The sequence below is a fragment of the Myotis lucifugus genome, unplaced genomic scaffold (genome assembly GCF_000147115.1).
Source record: "Myotis lucifugus unplaced genomic scaffold, Myoluc2.0 scaffold_280, whole genome shotgun sequence".
Taxonomy (NCBI): Eukaryota; Metazoa; Chordata; class Mammalia; order Chiroptera; family Vespertilionidae; genus Myotis; species Myotis lucifugus.
Genome location: NW_005871328.1, coordinates 125,084 through 144,225, shown reverse-complemented (window position 1 = coordinate 144,225; position 19,142 = coordinate 125,084). Strand labels below are relative to the sequence as shown.

Sequence of the window (19,142 nt, the reverse complement as noted above, 5' to 3'; positions counted from 1 at the left end):
TTAACTGATCTAGTGAATTCCAAGTTCATAAAATTGAAACCAGGCCAGAATCCCTTCTCAACCAAAACCCTACCCCCAATGTCTCACTTGCAAAGAAATAGACCTGAGTACCTTTTCCTTATATTCACCAAGGTAACTTTTTTCAGACATTAATCAGGGTCTTGTGGCACTAGTCCCCCATCTGGAATCTGTGATAACATAGTGACACATACCTTGAGTTGGTTTTATAAGAACTAAAATGTTCTACCTGATAGAAAACCACTGACTTTCATGGACCATGGTCACATAAATCCCAGACTAGCTGACATTGGATGACTGATGATCAGACTCCTGAAGTATCTCATTGTAACACCTGCTCCAACCAATCAGAATATACCCTGAGCTGATCACCCATTGAAGACCCGTACCCCCAATTTCACCCTTTAAAACCAACTGCCAGTAAAGGAACCAGGAGTTCGGGTTTTGAGCACTAGCTTTCCCATTTTCCATGCACACTGCTACCAATAAAGTGAGTCTAATCTCTTCACTACCAATCTCATGTTCAGTGTGTGACTCACCTGGTGGCTGGTGGACAAACTCTTCAGTTACAGAAGTAAATGTGGTTCTGACTTTGAGGTTTGTGCACTAATATAGGAAATGTAATTCGTTACTAAAATTAAGGTCAACCTTCTATGTTACATTGTTGTATCTAAATTTCTAAATTATTTTAGTTTCACATTAATTGAATCATTCATTCTTTACTTTCTATTGTCACCAAATTTCTTTAAAATTTTCTTTCAACATTAAAGGTGAGAATATTAGTGTATGTGTTATGTCTTTGTGTGTTGAGTTTACTTGAAAGAAAATCACATACAAATGTACATACATGTATATGTACATACACTTCCTACCTATGGAAGAGTTATTAGATATATTCTATGTTTAAAAAACATTTTCTTTATTTCTACCAAAATCTACTGGAATTAGGTTTATTATTCCACATCACCAGCAGAAATAAGGAAATAGAGGATCAGGCTAATTGCATTTTTTTACAATTATATAACAAAGATATTAAAGGTTTTGTGAGTTTTTTTAAAAAAATATTTTATTGATTTTTTTTACAAAGAGGAAGGGAGAGGAATAGAGAGTTAGAAACATTGATGAGAGAGAAACATCGATCAGCTGCCTCCTGCACACCTCTTACTGGGGTTGTGCCCACAACCAAAGTACATGCCCTTGACCGGAATCGAACCTGGGACCCTTGAGTCTGCAGGCCGATGCTCTATCCACTGAGCCAAACCGGCTATGGCAGTTTTGTGAGTTTTGTGAGTTATTTATATGAACCTGTGCAGTATTACTCTTAATTTTTGCATAACTCCATTAATTCAGAAATATTGCTGTTAAATATGTTCAGTTTATTTTATGTTATTATGCTCTAATAAATTATTTTAGAAATTTCTCAGAACCAATAAACAGGTTCAATAATGAATATGATATAAAATAAATATATAATAATCATTTGCATCTATATGAAAAGTCATAAGAGAAATTAAGAGCACAATTCCATTCTAATTGCATTAAAAAGAATTAAATACCTAGAAATCAAGTAAAATACATCGCTAAAAATATTGAAAAAAGGCACAAATAAATGGGAAGATAGTCTGGGTTTATGGATATTCTGTGTTTAATACTGTGAATGTCCATACTATTGTTAAAGAGAAAACCGCAGACCCAAAATGGCATCACTCCAGTTAAAAACCCATGATGCTAAATCTAGATTTCATACTGGATTTAATGGAAGTTTCCACCTCTCCCAGAAGCTTAATTTTAATCAACCAGCCTTGAATTTTCTGGTCAAAAACTAGTAAGGTAATCTGTCACGTGGGCCCTCCTCTTCCCCCACAGAAAGAAGAGGGGATCTGTCTGATAGAAATCCTTCCCATCCTCTTCCCCCAAAGAAAGATGTCATGGCCCCCAAATAATCCCCCTTTTCTCTGTTTTTACAACTCCCTTGTCCCTCCCTCTTTCCTATAAAAACCTTCTATTTTGTACACCCCTCTGAGCTCCCCTTTAGTTGCCAGGTAGGAACTTTTACCTCTCCCTTAAAGAATTTAAATTTTCAGTCTTGCCAATAATAAGAGTTATCATCAGAGATTACATTTTGTGACCTATATCGAGGGCAGGGCAATTTTCTAATTACCGAACATCTGCTCTTCTTATTGTCCGACATACAATGTCCTTCCTCCCTTCTGTAGCTCCAGGTGCTTTACCTCATCTTTAGCTCAGAATGTCGTATAAACGGCACCTCATCGTCTCTTTCTGTCTCTGAACCTCTCATGTATGCCTCCAAGTAGAGTCCACTGGGAGATAGATATTTGATAATCAAGTTTTGCCAGTAACTATGGTAGTTATGATTGTTCCCTATAAATCTCAGTCTATTGATAATGATGCAATAGGACAGGAATGCCTGGGCACTGTCCTAGGTCCTACTACTTTTTTTTGAGACCAGAGTCAATATTGTGACTAGATGGACCCTTGTGGTTCTTATTATAATTGCACAATTGGACCCTCAGCTAAATAAGACAATAAAACCTGGAAATTATGTATGAAATACAGTAGCATGTTTGTAGCACAATTACCTCACGTAGGTTTTTTTCAAAGACGTCCAACTCAGATAATCATATTGGCAAATGTATGACACTGCTACTATATAAGCACTCATGTTGCCACCACCTATGAAGATTCCCTTTTATTTTTAATTTAATTTGTAACTTGAAATATATGGAATATTATTTTTAATTAGAAGCAATTTCAATACAAGCAAAGGGAGGAAGTTCACATTAAACAAGGGGTATACCTAGGAAGCAAAGTTTATTTGGAATTAAACACAGAAGTTTTGTGATTTTTACACAAGATTAACATATTGTAAAAGTCCCCTTGTAGAAAACCCTGAGTAACCTAGATAACTGACCATTTGGGTGATCCTGCTTTTCCTTCCACTGCCATAATTCCAACTCTTATGTTTTAAAGAAAAAGCGAACCCACAAAACTCTAGCCATCCTGCCTTTGGCCTCCAATAAAGGCAGAGCCCTTCAGTCAAAGTCCACTTCCTATCTCTCTATCTGTCTGTGTGTCTGTCTCTCTCTTTTACACACACACACACACACACACACACACACACACACTCACTCACTCACTTTCCTGTGTGGCATTTGGGCATGCTGGACCTGTGAGTATTAAATTTACATTTTCATAGCTCCATGATGGTTGTTGCAATCATAATAAGGACCATAAGGATCCACCTAATCACAACATTGACTCTGGTCTGTGGAACAAGTAGTAGGACCCAGGCCAGTGCCCAGGCATTCCTATCCTATTTCATCACTATCAATAGATGGAGACGTATAGGGAACAATCATAAAGTCTACAGTATCAGGAAGATCAGTTAAGGTACCGATGTACAAAGAATGAGGGACTCATGGTGAACACAGAACAAATTACTTACAATGATATATGTCATTTGAGAAGAAATTATTGTTAAGACATTAATGTTTCTAGTGAAGTAAATGAAAACTTCCAAATATTTCTGATCAAGGTTGGAAAGAACTTTGTGGAGGTAAAATAAGACAAAGGGAGCACCTGTCTATGTAAGAGACAAAGCAGAAAGCTTTATAAAATGGTTACTTAAATTGTATAGAAGAGTTGAAACAAACAAAGGAAATTCAAGGACAGAATACTAGGACCAAGTCTGAAAACTACAATCTGATGAAAGAATCTCAATTTCCGGTTTTGAGTCTTGGAGCACTTTTTCTACTCAGGATGATTGTCCCTTTTGTACCTGCCATCCCATGGAATCTTTTCAGGGCCCTCTTTATGTCTTTGTTTCTCAGACTGTAGATGAAGGGGTTCAGCATGGGTGTGACCACAGTGTACATCACTGAGGCTGCTGCATTTGAGTGTGAGCTTTGGGTAGCAGCAGAGCTGAGATACACTCCTAGGACTGTACCATAAAATAAGGATACAACCCAGAGGTGAGATGCACAGGTAGAAAATGCTTTATACTTCCCCTGAGCTGATGAGATTCCACATATGGAGGACATTATCTTAGTGTAAGAGTAAAGGATACAGGCGAGGGGACCCCCACCCAGTAGCACAGTTATAAAATACATCTCCATGTTAGTAAGAAAGGTGTCGGAACAGGCGAGTTGGATGACCTGTTTGATTTCACAAAAAAACTGGGCGATTTCAAAGTTTGTACAGAAGGACAGCTGCGATACCATTATGCTTTGTAACAAGGAACTCAGGCCACTTATGATCCAGGACACCAGAACCAGCAGTCCACAGAGCCGGGGGTTCATGATGACCATGTAGTGCAGGGGGTGGCAGATGGCTACAAAGCGGTCATAGGCCAATATGGTCAAGAGGATGTCATCCAACACGCCAAACAGTATGACAAAATACATCTGGGTGATGCATCCTGCATAGGTGATGACTCTGCTCTGTGTCAGGATGTTCCACAGCATCTTTGGGACGGTGGTGGAGGTGAAACAGATGTCTACCAAGGACAGGTTGGAGAGGAAGAAGTACATGGGTGTGTGGAGGTGGGAGTCTGAGCTGACGGCCAGGATGATGAGCAGGTTTCCCAACACAGTGATCAGGTACATGGAGAGGAAAAGCCCAAATATGAGGGGCTGCAGTTTTGTTTCCTCTGAAAGTCCCAGGAGAAGAAATTCTGAAATTGGGGTATCATTGCCTTGTCTCATGTGGTGTAGGTGACTAGAAGGAAAGAAAAAGTAGCATGATCAATTTTTAAGCAAATGGCTATTACTAACATAGTTGAAATGCTATAGTTATATTTTGCAGTAAAGTAATCAATATCTTTTTTTTTGAACATATCATCCCCTTTAAGACACACACCCTAACCCATGACATCTGTGATTAGGAATTTCTGTTCTCCTCAAATCTTTTTCCCAAGGTGGCCATGGATTACATATGTTTTTTGTTTGTTTATTTGTTTTAAAATAGTTATGATTGAGAGTATTACAGATGTCACCCTTTTTCAACTCCATTACCCCCTTTACCCAGTTCCCACTCCACCGCAGGCCTTCACCATCCTATTGTCTGTGTTCATAGGGAATGCATATATGCATATAAGTTCTTTGCTTAATCTTTTTCCTACTCTTCCCCTTCTCTCTGAGATTCATCAGTTTATTCCATGTTTCCATGCCTCTGGTTGTATTTTATTCATCAGTTTATTTAGTTATTTTTTAAATCTTTAAATTCTTTATTAGTTAAGGAATTAAAAATGTGTCCTCATTCCCCCCATTAACCCCCATCCTCCCCCCCAACAGTTTATTTTGTTCATTAGATTTTTTGTTCATTTATCTTGATTTTTAGTTTCAATTATTGATAGGTATGTTTTTATTGCCATTCTATTCTTCAAATTTTTTATCCTTTTCTTCACCCCCTTCTCCTCCTCTTCCTCCTCCTCCTCCTCCTCCTCCTCCTCCTTCTCCTTCTTCTTCTCCTTCTTCTTCTTCTTCTTCTTCTTCTTCTTCTTCTTCTTCTTCTTCTTCTTCTTCTTCTTCCCCCCCTCCTCCTTTTTTTCCTCCTCCTCCTCTTTTTCTTCTTCTTCTTAAAGAATACCCTTCAACATTTCATGTAATACTGGTTTGGTGGTGATGAACTCCTTTAGCTTTTTCTTGTATGTGAAGCTCTTTATCCGACCTTTGATTCTAAATGGTAACTTGGCTGGGTAGAGTATTCTTGGTTATAGGTCCTTGATATTCATCACTGAATATTTCTTACCACTTTCTTCTGGCCTGCAACATTTCTGTTGAGAAATCAGCTGAGAGTTGTAAGGGTGCTCCCTTGTAGGTAACTAAATGCTTTTCTCTTGCTGCTTTTAAGATTCTCTCTTTGTCTTTTTCTAAAAAATATATTTTTATTGATTTCAGAGAGGAAAGGAGAAGGAGAGAGAGAGATAGAAATATCAATGATGAGAGAGAATCATTGATTGGCTGCCTCCTGAACACCCCTTACTGGGGATGGAGCCCGCAACCCAGGAGTGTGTCCTTGGTCAAAATTGAACCCAGGACCCTTCAGTCTCAGGTTGATGCTTTATTCATTGAGCCAAACCGGTTAGGGCTACAGCCCAATAATTGTTAATTTCCTCACATGATGATGAAGATTGCAGTATCCATTGGCCTATGATGGTGGACAGATAATCAATATACTGTATGTAGAGAGCTTGGTGTACTTCCTGCTTGTTGGTAAATGAATGGTTACCACTGTGATGGGATGAGGCTGATTATTTTCTTCTACCTTTCAAATGTCTTTATTGCTTCCAAACACCTCGGTCTCCAATTCCACAGACATATTTCAGTTCCCTGTCATCTCTCCCATCTAACAGGTGGGCACCACTCTAGCCAAATGCACACATTGACTCAGAGAGAACTTTAACACTGATCACTGAACTCTCTGATTTAAATTCCTCCCCTAGTGATACCTCACTGGAGATAGAAGCCAAAATTTCGTAGCTTCAAACATGAGGCTCAAGTGTCTGTGAACTTTCAGCCAGTTCCACTCTCACAGAGCACTGGCCTCCCTCACACAGGTCGCCTACACATTGAACTTGAGTCCAGCTTCACCTGACACCACAGCTGCAGGGCTCAGAGCCTTTATGGGCTCACTTTCCTCTTCTTGGGGTCTCCCCACTGGTCTTTTGGAATTTTTTACCCCCCTCAATCCTTCAAACTCCAACTCCTCTTTCAGAGAGACTGGATCCTCTCCTTCATGAACCTTTTATTTTTCTAACATGAGCACAGGAAAAGGTCACTTTCTCATGCTCTTCATCTAAGTGCTAGGGCACCCATGGTGAGATTTTTATTTAATCCCATGTCTTTGTTCCTTGCTAGACTATGAGTACCTGAGGCATATAGCATGTTATAGAAACACCTTCTCTCCCCCTTCAGATTTAGTTTAGTGTGGCTGAATAAACATGTATTCTATGAAGTTAGGTGTGGAGGACATGCTTGAGGAGTGTTCTCCATATTCTGAGATCAGGACCCATTGCAGTGGTTCTCAACCTTCTGGCCCTTTAAATACAGTTCCTTATGTTGTGACCCAACCATAAAATTATTTTCGTTGCTACTCCATAACTGTAATGTTGCTACTGGTATGAATCGTCATGTAAATATCTGATATGCTGGATGGTCTTAGGCGACCCCTGTGAAAGGGTCCTTCGACCCCTACAGGGGTCGCGACCCACAGGTTGAGAACCACTGCATTAGGGTGTCAGATTACAGTTGTAAGAATGAAATAGATTGGAATCAAGGAGGCACAAAAGAAAGTATTAGAGTGCGTCATACACAGTGAGGTTATATACATAATCATTTCAGGGTTCCCTTTGTTCACTCATGCATGCATGTCTGTGTGTGTGTGTGTGTGTGTGTGTGTGTGTGTATTTCTGTGTCTGTGTGTAAAAATGCTGGATCACAATGTAAAAGGCATGTCTTATTTTGGGAAACAGTGAAGCAAATCTGGAATTTAACACAATAAATGCAAGAACTGCTTAAAAGGCCATTTTCTGATAATAAGGGGAAAGTAATAGTGAAAAGCGCAGCAGAGGGCCAGGTGCAGAGAAAAGAGGGAGCCAGTGTGGGTGCTGAAGTTACCTCTGACTCAAGGGACCACACACTGACTGGAACTTCACTGCTCCACTGGCCTCATCACAGCGTCTTCCCAGCCTCTGATCTAATTGTGATTCCTGCACCTATTCCATGTTTATTAGATCACTCTGGTGTTTACATGGCTCAATGGCATCTTTCCTTTGCTATTTTTTGCTTTGAGTTTTGATCTCTTTTGTGACACAACTGATGGGTGGGCACTAGTCCTGGTTGTGTTTCTTGTCAACATACAAATCCTCCCCGAACATTTTCTTAAATAAAATCCTGCTTATGCCACAACAATTGATCCCCTTTCTTCACATATTTATCCATGAGAATATGATGCCATAGCACACTTATATCATTGTACTGGGCCGTCTTTGTATAATGTGAGGTCAGATGAGCAGGGAGCTCACTGACTTTGTTCATTTATTTGGTTTTATAGATGTTTGCTTTTATATAGAAAAATGCTAAGGTATGGATTATTCATAATATAAAAATGGCAGGGAAAATAAACATGGTTAAATATTGTATATTCAAATATTGGCATGAATAAAATTGTAAAACAAAAGAGAAGTCAAAAAACCCCCCACAAAACTTTAATCACATCAATATAGGTCTCCAATCTCAGATATAGGGGCAAGGGTGTGGAAATAAAAATACAAAAATATACTTTTAAAAGGCAGTGGAGAAAGCAGTATCTACAGTTATAATTTCTCCCTATGTAAATATAAATGGATTATGCTTAGAAAATGGATAGAAAAGATCATTAATTGAATGCAAATAATGTTTCTGCCAAGGTGAAAAATGCAGAACTGTTTATGTTTAAAAGTAATGGGATAAGACACAATATGACAGACTGATAGAATTGACCTCACAAAATTAATACATTTTCATCCATTCTCCTAAATATATATACACACACATTCTATGCCAAACAGCAATGTTTTTAGGAGAAAACTAATTTAGCATACTAAATGTATTAACTATATATAAGAATAAGGTGTTGGTTAGAATCTGTCATGATGCTTTCAGTTATCATACCTGTTTGCTAGGTATGGTAGTCTCTCAGCTCTGAGCTGGCCTGGTTAGGTTCTCAGGTTACCTCAGGGGGAAATTCTGGGATGCACTCCTTGAATCTTCCCACAGCACCTGCTGCACTCTCAGACTCACCTGGATGGGCCTCTGAAAGAAAGGGCTCCTTATAGAAGTCTGAATTGCTCCCTGGATGGTTAATGTTGGAGACTGAAGCTCTGGTCTCAGACAAAAGAGCAGGAAGGAGTCAAGCATTAGTCTCAGAGTCATACTTAAGACTCCCAAAGAAACAAATACGTTCTGTTCCAGCCTAACGTTGCACATGTTGCGAGTCTGCTGCAGAGGAGATATTACTCCTCCTTTATCTGCTTGTTAGATGCTGTTGGCATTGTTGCTCCCACCTCTGAGCACCAGGTTTCCCTGTGGACACACTGGTCTGAACAGATGGAAAATGTTCCTGCTGATTCTTTGTTCCCAAGGGACCAGGTTAGAAGTTAAGTGAATCCTGTTTTTGTTACTCCTTCTTCATGACCCTCTTGAGGTTTCATCTCCCAACACCTTACCCAACTTTGAATTACATTTTCTCAAAAGTCCAAGACTGAGGAAACTGACTTGCCTAAAAACCTTGGATTTTCAAAGTACTGACTTGTTGTGGGGCACTACCTATGATACCTCCAGAAAATTGCTATTTCTTTCTTCAACATGGAGAGGACTGTGTGACTTTGATGTAAAGGTTTGTGCACCACCCTCCTTGGGTTCATGACACATTTGCCAGATCAATGAGAAATTTCATACTTATATCAGCAGATAAGAGTCCTACATTATAAGATCTTTGTTAATTATGAGGCAGTTATATAATTTTATACTATACAATATGCGTTTAGTACATTATATGCATTGTTTGATTTAAATTTTATAAAAGTGCTTTCTCTGAAGTGCTAAAATTATGACCTTCATTCTCCATTGCAGAAGTGGGCTTGAAGAAGTTTAGTGACCAACCCAACATTATAATCAGAGTACGGTGTTGATTACAATCTGTCATGATGCTTTCAGTTCTCAAACTGTGCAGTGGTTCCCAATGAGGGAATATCTGAACGTAGGCTGCTAAATACTTGCAATTTCCAACACAAATAGTTATGTCATATTTAGAAGCTAAAATTTCCTAGTCTAGACGAGCCCTTCTCCAACTTCACAGTGCCTATTATTGACTTAAAAAAGTAACATTGACTAGGTGTTTCATCACCAAAAGGATTTATTCAGGAAAAAGAAAGCATTACAACCCATGCATGCAGACATGACAAGCCACATGAACACTCTAGCCTCTGTGCCAAGATGGAGGGGTACTTATGGAAGGGACAGGGAAGTTAGAACCATGGAGTTTTATAAACATAGTGTTCTTCCTGTCGGGGCCTCACGATTACATACAGTGTGAGAAATTCCATTAGTGCTAGCTCCTCCCATAGGCCCTCCTGACTGGTTATGTTTGCTTAAATTGCTGTTAGTCTTTATCAATATGCATCGCCAACAATTTTAGTTCAAGCACAGATACTGGTTCAGGAGGTGCTGGTGGGCCCAGGGCATCTGCATTTCTCAAAATCTCCGGGAAAATGCTGATTTTGCAGGTGCTGGCCTGAGGACCACTCTTTGAGTAGAAAGTTTTGGTCCTGTTGTGGAGTAAGGGGTAGGTAGTTGTAGGCCGTCTTCACCAAAAATTGTGTTTGCTTAAGATTTTGAATGAAAGATGTACAGTCATGCACTGCTTAACAAACAGGGATATGTTCTGAGAAATGCATCCACAGGCGATTTTGTCATTGAGTGCACATCAGAAAGTGCACTTATGCAAACCTAGATGGTATAGCCTTCTACTCCCTTAGGCTATATGGTATAACCTGTTGTTCTGTAGGGTGTGCCGCACCAGCACAGCAAAGGCTTCGGTGAACCTGAGGAGGGGCAGTGGAGGATTAAAGAAAAGACAGACAATAGAATACAGCTGAGGCTCAGTGGATCTCCTGTGCTTGGATGAGGACACTGAGATACCCAGCCTTAAAGCTGAGGCTTTATTCTATAGGCAGATCAAAATAAGGGTAGTGGTCAACATGTTTACAATGTTCTTGTGAGTTTCACCTTGTTTTGGCAGCACTTGCTGTACCTCCCACAGCCCATTAGCTACATAGGAAGGAACTAGGGAAGGCTATAAGGTTAAGCTTAATTAAGCTAAGAGGGCTCTGCCCTCCAAGCTGGGACTTGTCTGTGGCCCTGCCACAGGTCAGTCAGAGGCTTAACCCTAGAGCTGCTCCCTACAGTAGGGGAGGAAAAATAATTTAACCTGTACCCTTCTGGTTCTTGGCTTACATATCTTTGTAATAAAAGAAAGATTGACAGGACAAAAAAACCAAAAGTTTAAGAACATGTATACCTCCTATATATATGGGAGAGATCTAGGAAAATTAAGTAACTCCTGCAAATACCACCCTAACCACCATCATTAACTGAAGACAGAAAAAGGTGTTGAGGGAGGGGAGTCAGATACAGGTGGTTACTGGGAAAAGCAGAGTAAACAAGGTAAGGTTGTTATTCAGGTTTAAGTAATTGTCTTTTCCGTTGATATGAGTTTCTAGAAATAAGGTCACCGCTTCTCCATTCCTAGTACAGGCTCCGACAGCACAGTCCTTTGTGGGCTGTGAGCTCAGACAGGATGGCAAGGGGACCTGGAGCGTGGGGCTTGTAGTCCTCTAGGCTGATGCAGATTGGAGGGGAGTGTTTGCCCAGGAAAGATGGCATTGGTCTCCATGTGGCTTCTTCTGCAAATATTTGGTTGTAAGACTTCTGTTCAGCTGCTTTCAGTTGGATTGTCAGGTTGATTGTTGTATAATTTAGTTGTGATTCCAAATCCAGGCATGGAGGAGAAGAGAGCAACTTCCACCAGCTCTGCAGCCATTGTCCTCAACAATTCTACTTTAAATCTTCGTGTCTACATTTCTACTTTCTTTTAATTTCACTTTAATTTAACCATTTGGTTTTTTAGCTCCCATTTTCTGCATTTTTTTTCAAGTTCTCTTTAAAATGAAAGATGAAAATTTCAACGAGTCTGTGTTGGACATATACATGTGTGTGTTTATTAGAAAGAAAATCATATAAAATGTAACACATGTCGCATACATATAGTCCATTCCTATGAAAGAATTCTTAGACTCATGAAATATTTCTAAATGTTTTATTTATTAACAAAATTGACTGAGTTAAGTTTATCATCTCACATCACCACCAAAAATAAGGAAGCAGAGGATCAGAGTAATTACACGTACACTTAATTTCTGTATGGCTCCTTTAATTCAGAAAAGTTTGCATTTTAAATACATTCAGTTTATTTCACTCATTCACTCCAATAAGTTATCCTATATAATAAAAGCCTAATATGCAAATTGACAGAACAGCTAAAGGAAAGGCAGAACGACTGGTTGCTATGATGCACACTGACCATCAGGGGGCAGACGCTTAATGCAGGAGCTGCCCCCTGGTGGTCATTGCACTCCCACAGGGGGAGCGCTGCTCAGCCAGAAGCCGAGCTCATGGCTGGAGTGTGCAGCGGTGGTGTTGTGAGCCTCTCCCGCCTCCGTGGCAGTCGGACATTCCCCAAGAGGTTCCGGACTGCAAGAGGGTACAGGCCCGGCTGAGGGAACCCCCCCGCCCTCCCTGAGTTCACAGATTTTGTGCACTGGGCCTCTAGTTTAAAATAAAAACTATTTGTTAGAACCAAGAAATGAATTCAGCAACATTGTGGGATACAAAATCAATTTACAGAAATCTGTGGTGTCTAATAACAAACTGTCAGAGAGAGAAATTAAAAAAATAATCCCACTTACAACTGCATCAAAAAGAATAAAATACTAGGAGTAAACATATCTTAGGAAGTGAAAGACCTGTACATTGAAAACTATAACATATTGCTGAATGTTATTGAAGAAGAGACAAAAAAATACCCTAGCCAGTTTGTCTTAATGGATAGAGGGTTGGACTGCAGACTGAAGGGTCCTGAGTTCAATTCAGGTCAAGGGCACGTGCCTGAGTTGCGGGCTCAATCCCCAAGGCAGGGAGTGCAGGAGGCAGCCGATGGATGATTCTCTCTCATCATTCATTGATGTTTCTCTCTCTCCCTTTCCCTTCCTCTCTAAAATCAATAAAAACATGTTTAAAAATATGAAAAAAAGACACAAAAAATGGAAAGGTATACTATGGTCACTGATAGGAAGAACTAATATTGGCATCACTCATGCTAAAAGTCCAGGATGCCAGACCCAGATTTAATACTGGATCTAATGGAAGTGTCTACATCTCCCAGAATATAGTTTTAATCAACAAGTTTTGAATCTTTTGGTCAAGCACCAGTTAAGTAATCTGTCACATGGGCCCTCTCTATTCCTGTAGAAAGAAGAAGGAATCTGCATGATAAAAGCCTCTTGTTCTCATCCTCCCCCCGCCCCCCCCCACCAAAAAAAGAAGTCAAGTCCCTTCTAAATCCTTTCTTTTCCATTTTTAATAGCTCCCATATGCTATTCTTTTTTTTTTCTGTAAAAACTATCTACTTTTGTACAACCCTTCAGAAATTTGTCTAACTTGTTAGATGGGATGCTGTCTGATTCATGAATCACTTAATAAAGCCAATTAGATATTCAAATTTACTAGATTGAATTAAAAAAATACTCAAAGTAAACTATACATTCAATGCAATCTCTATCAAAATTCCAATGTCATTTTTTCACAGAAATAGAACACACAATTCTTAAATTTGTAGGCACTACAAAAAATTCTGAATAGCCAAAGCAATCTTGGAAAAGCAAAACTAACCCAGAAGCATCATACTCACAGGTTTCAAAATACATACAAAGCTATAGTAATTAAAGCAGTACAGTAATGGCATTAAAACAGACTCATAGATCGAAGAAACAGAATAGAAAGCCCAGGAATAAACCCATGCACATAAGGTCATTAATTTAGAAAGAAGGAACCAAGAGTATACAATGGGGAAAGGGTAGTATCTCCAATACCTCATCTTTAGCTCAGAATGTCACCTATACCTCATTTCCCCTTTGTCTCTGTGTCTCTCATGTATGTATGTGTTACTGGACCACTTCTGTGCTGGGGGCTGGTCCTGCCCCAGCACAATCCAGAACTTTTGAGTGACAGGTGACCTTCAGGTCCTTGACTCATCCAGGAAAGATTTCAAGGATGAATCAAAGTGAGAATAAAGCAAGTTTTATTCAGATAAAGACAAAGAAAGAGGCACAAGTGTGGGTTCCACTGTAGAAGAAAAGTACCCATATGAGCGGACCAACAGGAGCGTGAGTTGCACAGGTGGTCAGTTAGTTCCTCGGATTCTATGTGTATTCAAGGTGGAAGGGGGGGCGGGTGGTCTCCAAGTGCTGTGGCACCAAATTCTGACTCTGCCTTTTGGGTGGGAGGGAGCCTTGTTCCTAACAGGGTTGTTCTGGAAGTGTCATGGAGTTTGTCCCCCTTGGCCACCTTTCTATTTGTGGTGTCAGTTTTCATTGTAATGATGGTATAATGAGCTTTGGGGTCGGTCTTTTGTCAATTTTCTTCCATCTTGGGATGATCTGGTTCTGGTCAGTCCTTGTTGTGACCTCTAACCACTGCAGGGGGTTTCCTGCCATAAACTGTTTTCTCTCTGATCATGCCCAGAAGTGGGGGCTTTGGTTTCTTTCTCTCCTGCCTCATATCCATATAGAAGCCACTGGGACATATATACTTGATAATCAAGGTTCCCAGGTATTATTGTAGGTATTCTGGACACTGAGTTGAATAAGATAATAAAACGAGGAGATTAGTTATAAATCCTAGTAGCATGATACTAGTGTAAATACCTGACATTAAACTTTTGATGTATGTGGCATGTGTTTCAAAGACATCTATCTCCAATAATCCTATTGCCAGCTTCATGACAAGGCTACTAGAGAAGCGCTCACGTCTCCCCTCCCAACTCAAACTATTCTCTCTCTCTCTCTCTCTCTCTCTCTCTCTCTCTCTCTCTCTCTCTCTCGTTTTCCTCCCTCCCCCATTCTGAGACCTTCTGATGTGGCCCTTAGGAGGCTGTGTATCCTCCAGGACCTGTGAGTAATAAACCTTGTGATTTCATAGACCCCTCATGATTGTTGCAATTTTAATAATAACCACAAGAGCCTGTGCAGCCACAACATTGACTGTGGTCTGAGGAACCAGTAGCAGAGCCCAAGGCCAGTGCCCAGGCATTTTCAGCCTATAGTTTACCATCAATAGGCTGAGACTTATGAGGAACAAGGATAAAGTCAACATTATCAGGAAGAGCAGTGAAAGTACTGATGTATAAAGAATGAGAAACATAAAAGTTAAAATTGAGGTGTCAGATTTTCCTGGAATAAAATTATATAAATAGTGTGAGTAACCAAGCAATTTTTTTCAAATGTAAATAGTAGAACTTATGACTATTCTATCTATAAAATAAGAACAACTTCCTAACAATGATGTATATTATTTGAGAATAAATTAATCTTCAGAAATCCATGTTGTCCATGAAATAAACTGGAATTTGCATTCTGATCAAGGTTGGGAAAAGCTGTTATGTTAGAACAAAGGAGAAAGGGAAAAATTGTCTGTGTAGTAGACGTAGCAGAAAGTGTAATAAAATGGTTACTTAAATTGTATAGAGAAGTTGAACTCAAACAAAAGGAAATTCGAGGAAATAAATAAAAGAAGCAAGTTGTACAAACACAATCTGATTAAAGGATCTTAATTTCTGGTTTTCAGTGTTGAAGCCTGGAAATCAAGTGCATTTTTTCAGACTCAGCACAGCTGTTTTTTTATAGCTGCCACCCCAAAGAATCGTTTCAGGGCCCCTTTTATGTCTTTGTTCCTGAGACTGTAGATGAAGGGGTTCAGCATGGGTGTGACCACCGTGTACATCACTGAGGCTGCTGCACTTGAGTGTGAGCTCTGGGTAGCAGCAGAGCCGAGGTACACTCCTAGGCTTGTTCCATAAAATAAGGAGACAACTGAGAGGTGAGACGCACAGGTAGAAAATGCCTTATACCTCCCCTGAGCTGATGGGATTGCACGTATGGAGGACACTATCTTAGAGTAAGAGTAAAGGATACCAGCGAGGGGACCCCCACCCAGTAGCACAGTTATAAAATACATCACCATGTTATTAAGAAAGTTGTCAGAACAGGCAAGTTGGGCCATCAGATTGAGTTCACAGAAAAAGTGGGGGATTTCCAAGTCTGTACAGAAGGTTAGTCGCAACAACAGTAAATGTTCTAACAAGGAATGCAGGGCACTTGTGATCCAGGACACCAGAACCAGCAGTCCACAGAGCCGGGGGTTCATGATGACTGTGTAGTGCAGGGGGTGACAGATGGCCACGAAGCGATCATAAGCCATCACAGTCAAGAGCAAGTCATCCAACACTACAAAGAGTGAGAAAAAATAAGTCTGGCTGATGCAGCCTTCGTAGGTTATACGTTTGCTCTGTGTCTGGATGTTCACCAGCATCTTTGGGACGGTGGTGGAGGTGACAGAGATGTCTACCAAGGACAGGTTGGAGAGGAAGAAGTACATGGGTGTGTGGAGGTGGAAGTCTGAGCTGACGGCCAGGATGATGAGCAGGTTTCCCAACACAGTGATCAGGTACATGGAGAGGAAAAGCCCAAATATAAGGGGCTGCAGTTCTGGTTTCTCTGAAAAACCCAGGAGAATAAATTCTGACGCTCTTGTAAGATTCCCTGGTTCCATGAGGTGGGGGTGACTTCCAATAAAGAAGAAAAGAGCATGAGGACTTTTCACACAATCTAGTATTACTCACATGGCTCTAATGCTACAGTGTGTCTCCTGCAGTTAGGAAATAGTTTCAGTGTTTTGGTCTGGATTTGGTTCCATTTAGGACCTTCCTGTGTCATTTCCGAGTAGGAATTTTTGTCCCAATCTGCTTTTTTTCCTAAGATGTCAGGTACACTACAGTTTTAATGAGAACTTTTTTCATGCATTTCAGGAATATGAATTGAGTGCTGACCATGGTTTCAGTACTGTCTGGGGTGTGAGTAGAGGATGCTGAAGAACAAAAGTGCCTACAACTCAATCTGGGGAAAGAATATATAAGCAAATAATAGAAATATTATAAATATAACATTACAAATGGTGAGAGAGCATACGAAGAAAATGAGAGCAGGTCTAGAGCAGAAAGTGTCGAGGGCATTCTATTTTTTTATGGGTATTTAGGCAAGATCTTCAAAGAAAATGACATTTGAGTAGAGAACTCAAGAGAGGGAGGGAGATCAAAGCCCTAGGGAGGAGCTGGCGGGGTTTAGTGATCTGCTCAAAGTTAATATCAGAGTATGCGATGGGCCTTGAGTATAATTTTAGTCAATGGATCTCAACCAGAAATGATTTTGCCCTGAGGGTGTCTGGCATGTCTGAAGGGATATCACTAAATAGGTACAATTCACAAAAAAGCACCCCCATCAATTATTTTCCCTCCCCAAATGTCAGTGGTAAAAGGTGAGAACACCTAGTTTATATCAGCACTTCTCCAATTTCAATGTTCCTATGCAGTCCCCAGGATTCTGGCTCAAATGCAGAATTCGATGCAGCAGGTCTGGAGGGCTCAGAGTCTGCATTTCCAACGCGCTCCCTGGTGGTGTGATGCTGCAGGTCCTGGCCTGAGGACCACTCTCTGAGTAGAAAGGCTGTGGTTCTGTGTCAGAGTTAGCTGCAGGTAGTTTTAGGTCTTATGACCAAAGTATTGTCTTTGCATGGAGTTTTAAAGGAATAGTTATTCACTCATTCTAGAGGCTATGATCAAATATTTGTTTCCTTTGTATAAGGGCCCTTGAGTGACACAAAATAATACTGAAAAATGATTTGTAGCAGGTAGAATAAGAACCTCTAAAAGACATCCACATCCCAATCCTCAGTAGTTTTAAATATGTTATTTTTTATAGCAAGGAAAATTAGGGTAGTAGATGGAACAGGGTTGTTAATTGGCTGGCTTTATTTTATTTTTAAAATATATATTTTTATTGGTTTCAGAGAGGAAGGGAGAGGGAGAGAGAGCTAGAAGATCAATGATGAGAGACAATCACTGATCAGCTGCCTCCTGCACGCCCCCACTTGGGATTGAACTCACAACCCAGGCATTTGCTCTTTCCTTTTTCTTTAATTCTTTATTGTTTAAAGTATTACTTATGTCTCCTTTTCCCCACTCCTTAGCACATGCTGGGCATGTGCTCTTGACCAAAACCGATCCGGGACCCTTCAGTCCACCGGCCGACAGTCTATCCACTGAGCCAAACCAGCTAGGACGCTAATTGACTGACTTTAAAATAGAAGATGAGCCCGGATCATCCAGGTGGAACTAAGGTAAACACAATGGTCCCCTAGATGCAAAAGGGGAGGCAAGATGAAAATGTACACTATTGGTTTATTTTTTTGTTTTAAATATATTTTTATTGGTGTCAGAGAGGCAGGGAGAGGGAGATATAGAAACATCAATGATGAGAGAGAATCATTGATTGGCTGCCTCCTGCATGCCCCTTACTAGGAATTGAGCCAACAACCCCAGCATGTGCCCTTGACTGGAATCAAACCTTCAGTCCACAGGCTGATGCTCAATCCACTGAGCCAAACCAGCTAGGGCTACACTATTGTTTTTTTAAAAAAAATATATTTTATTGATTTTTTTACGGAGAGGAAAGGAGAGGGATAGAGAGTCAGAAACATTGACGAGAGAGAAACATCGATCAGCTGCCTCTTGCACACTCCCCACTGGGGATGTGCCTGCAACCAAGGTACATGCCCCCGACCAGAATCGAACCTGGGACCCCTGAGTCCGCAGGCTGACGCTCCATCCACTCGGCCAAACACTATTGGTTTTGATGAAGGAGGAAGGGCCCTGAGTCACGGAATGCAGGTGGTCAGCAATGCAAACTGGAATTGGGAAGAAAACAGATCCTCCCCTGAGCTGCTAGAAGGAGCCCAGTCCTGCGCACATCTTGATATGAGACTCATTTCAGGCTTCTGGCACCTAGACCTGTATATGTTCACTTTCAACAACGACTGCAGGAATATTTTCCAGCAACAATGGAAATCTCACGGAGTAATTTATTCAGCAAAATACGTTTGAGGGAACTGAGTTTAAGTCTCTCTATTCATTAGGTTCCTTGGGTAAGGGCATTTTACTTTGAAATCCCACATGAAGTAAAGAAGAAAATGTAAAACTATTTGGAGATATTCCACCCCCTTAGCTGGGACAGTGAAGTCCTCATTATACAGATGTAAACTGTTGTGAACTATGATGCCTTTGTGTCATTAAGACTTAAGGTACAATGTGTGGCCTTAATTTCTCTATCACTGAACTGTAAAAAGTATTGTTTCTCAGCACACTACACTCTTTGGCTAGAAGATGTTCAGTCTCAT

At 40.4% G+C, this 19,142-nt stretch overlaps 1 protein-coding gene and 1 pseudogene across 1 annotated transcript; both read right to left on the bottom strand.

Annotated features, from left to right (window-relative positions):
• Nucleotides 1-3,793: 3,793 nt before the first annotated feature.
• LOC102421798 lies at nt 3,794-4,643 on the bottom strand (annotated as a pseudogene).
• Nucleotides 4,644-15,515: 10,872 nt separating this feature from the next.
• Nucleotides 15,516-16,463, bottom strand: LOC102421496 (putative olfactory receptor 7A2). Its single transcript, XM_006099682.1, has one exon. The coding sequence runs from the start codon at nt 16,461-16,463 to the stop codon at nt 15,516-15,518; it is 948 nt and encodes a 315-aa protein (XP_006099744.1).
• Between the last annotated feature and the right edge of the window lie 2,679 nt (nt 16,464-19,142).

Coding starts and splice junctions, on each gene's coding strand:
- LOC102421496 (XM_006099682.1), bottom strand. CDS start 16,463: ATGGAACCAGGGAATCTTACAAGAGCGTCAGAATTTATTCTCCTGGGT.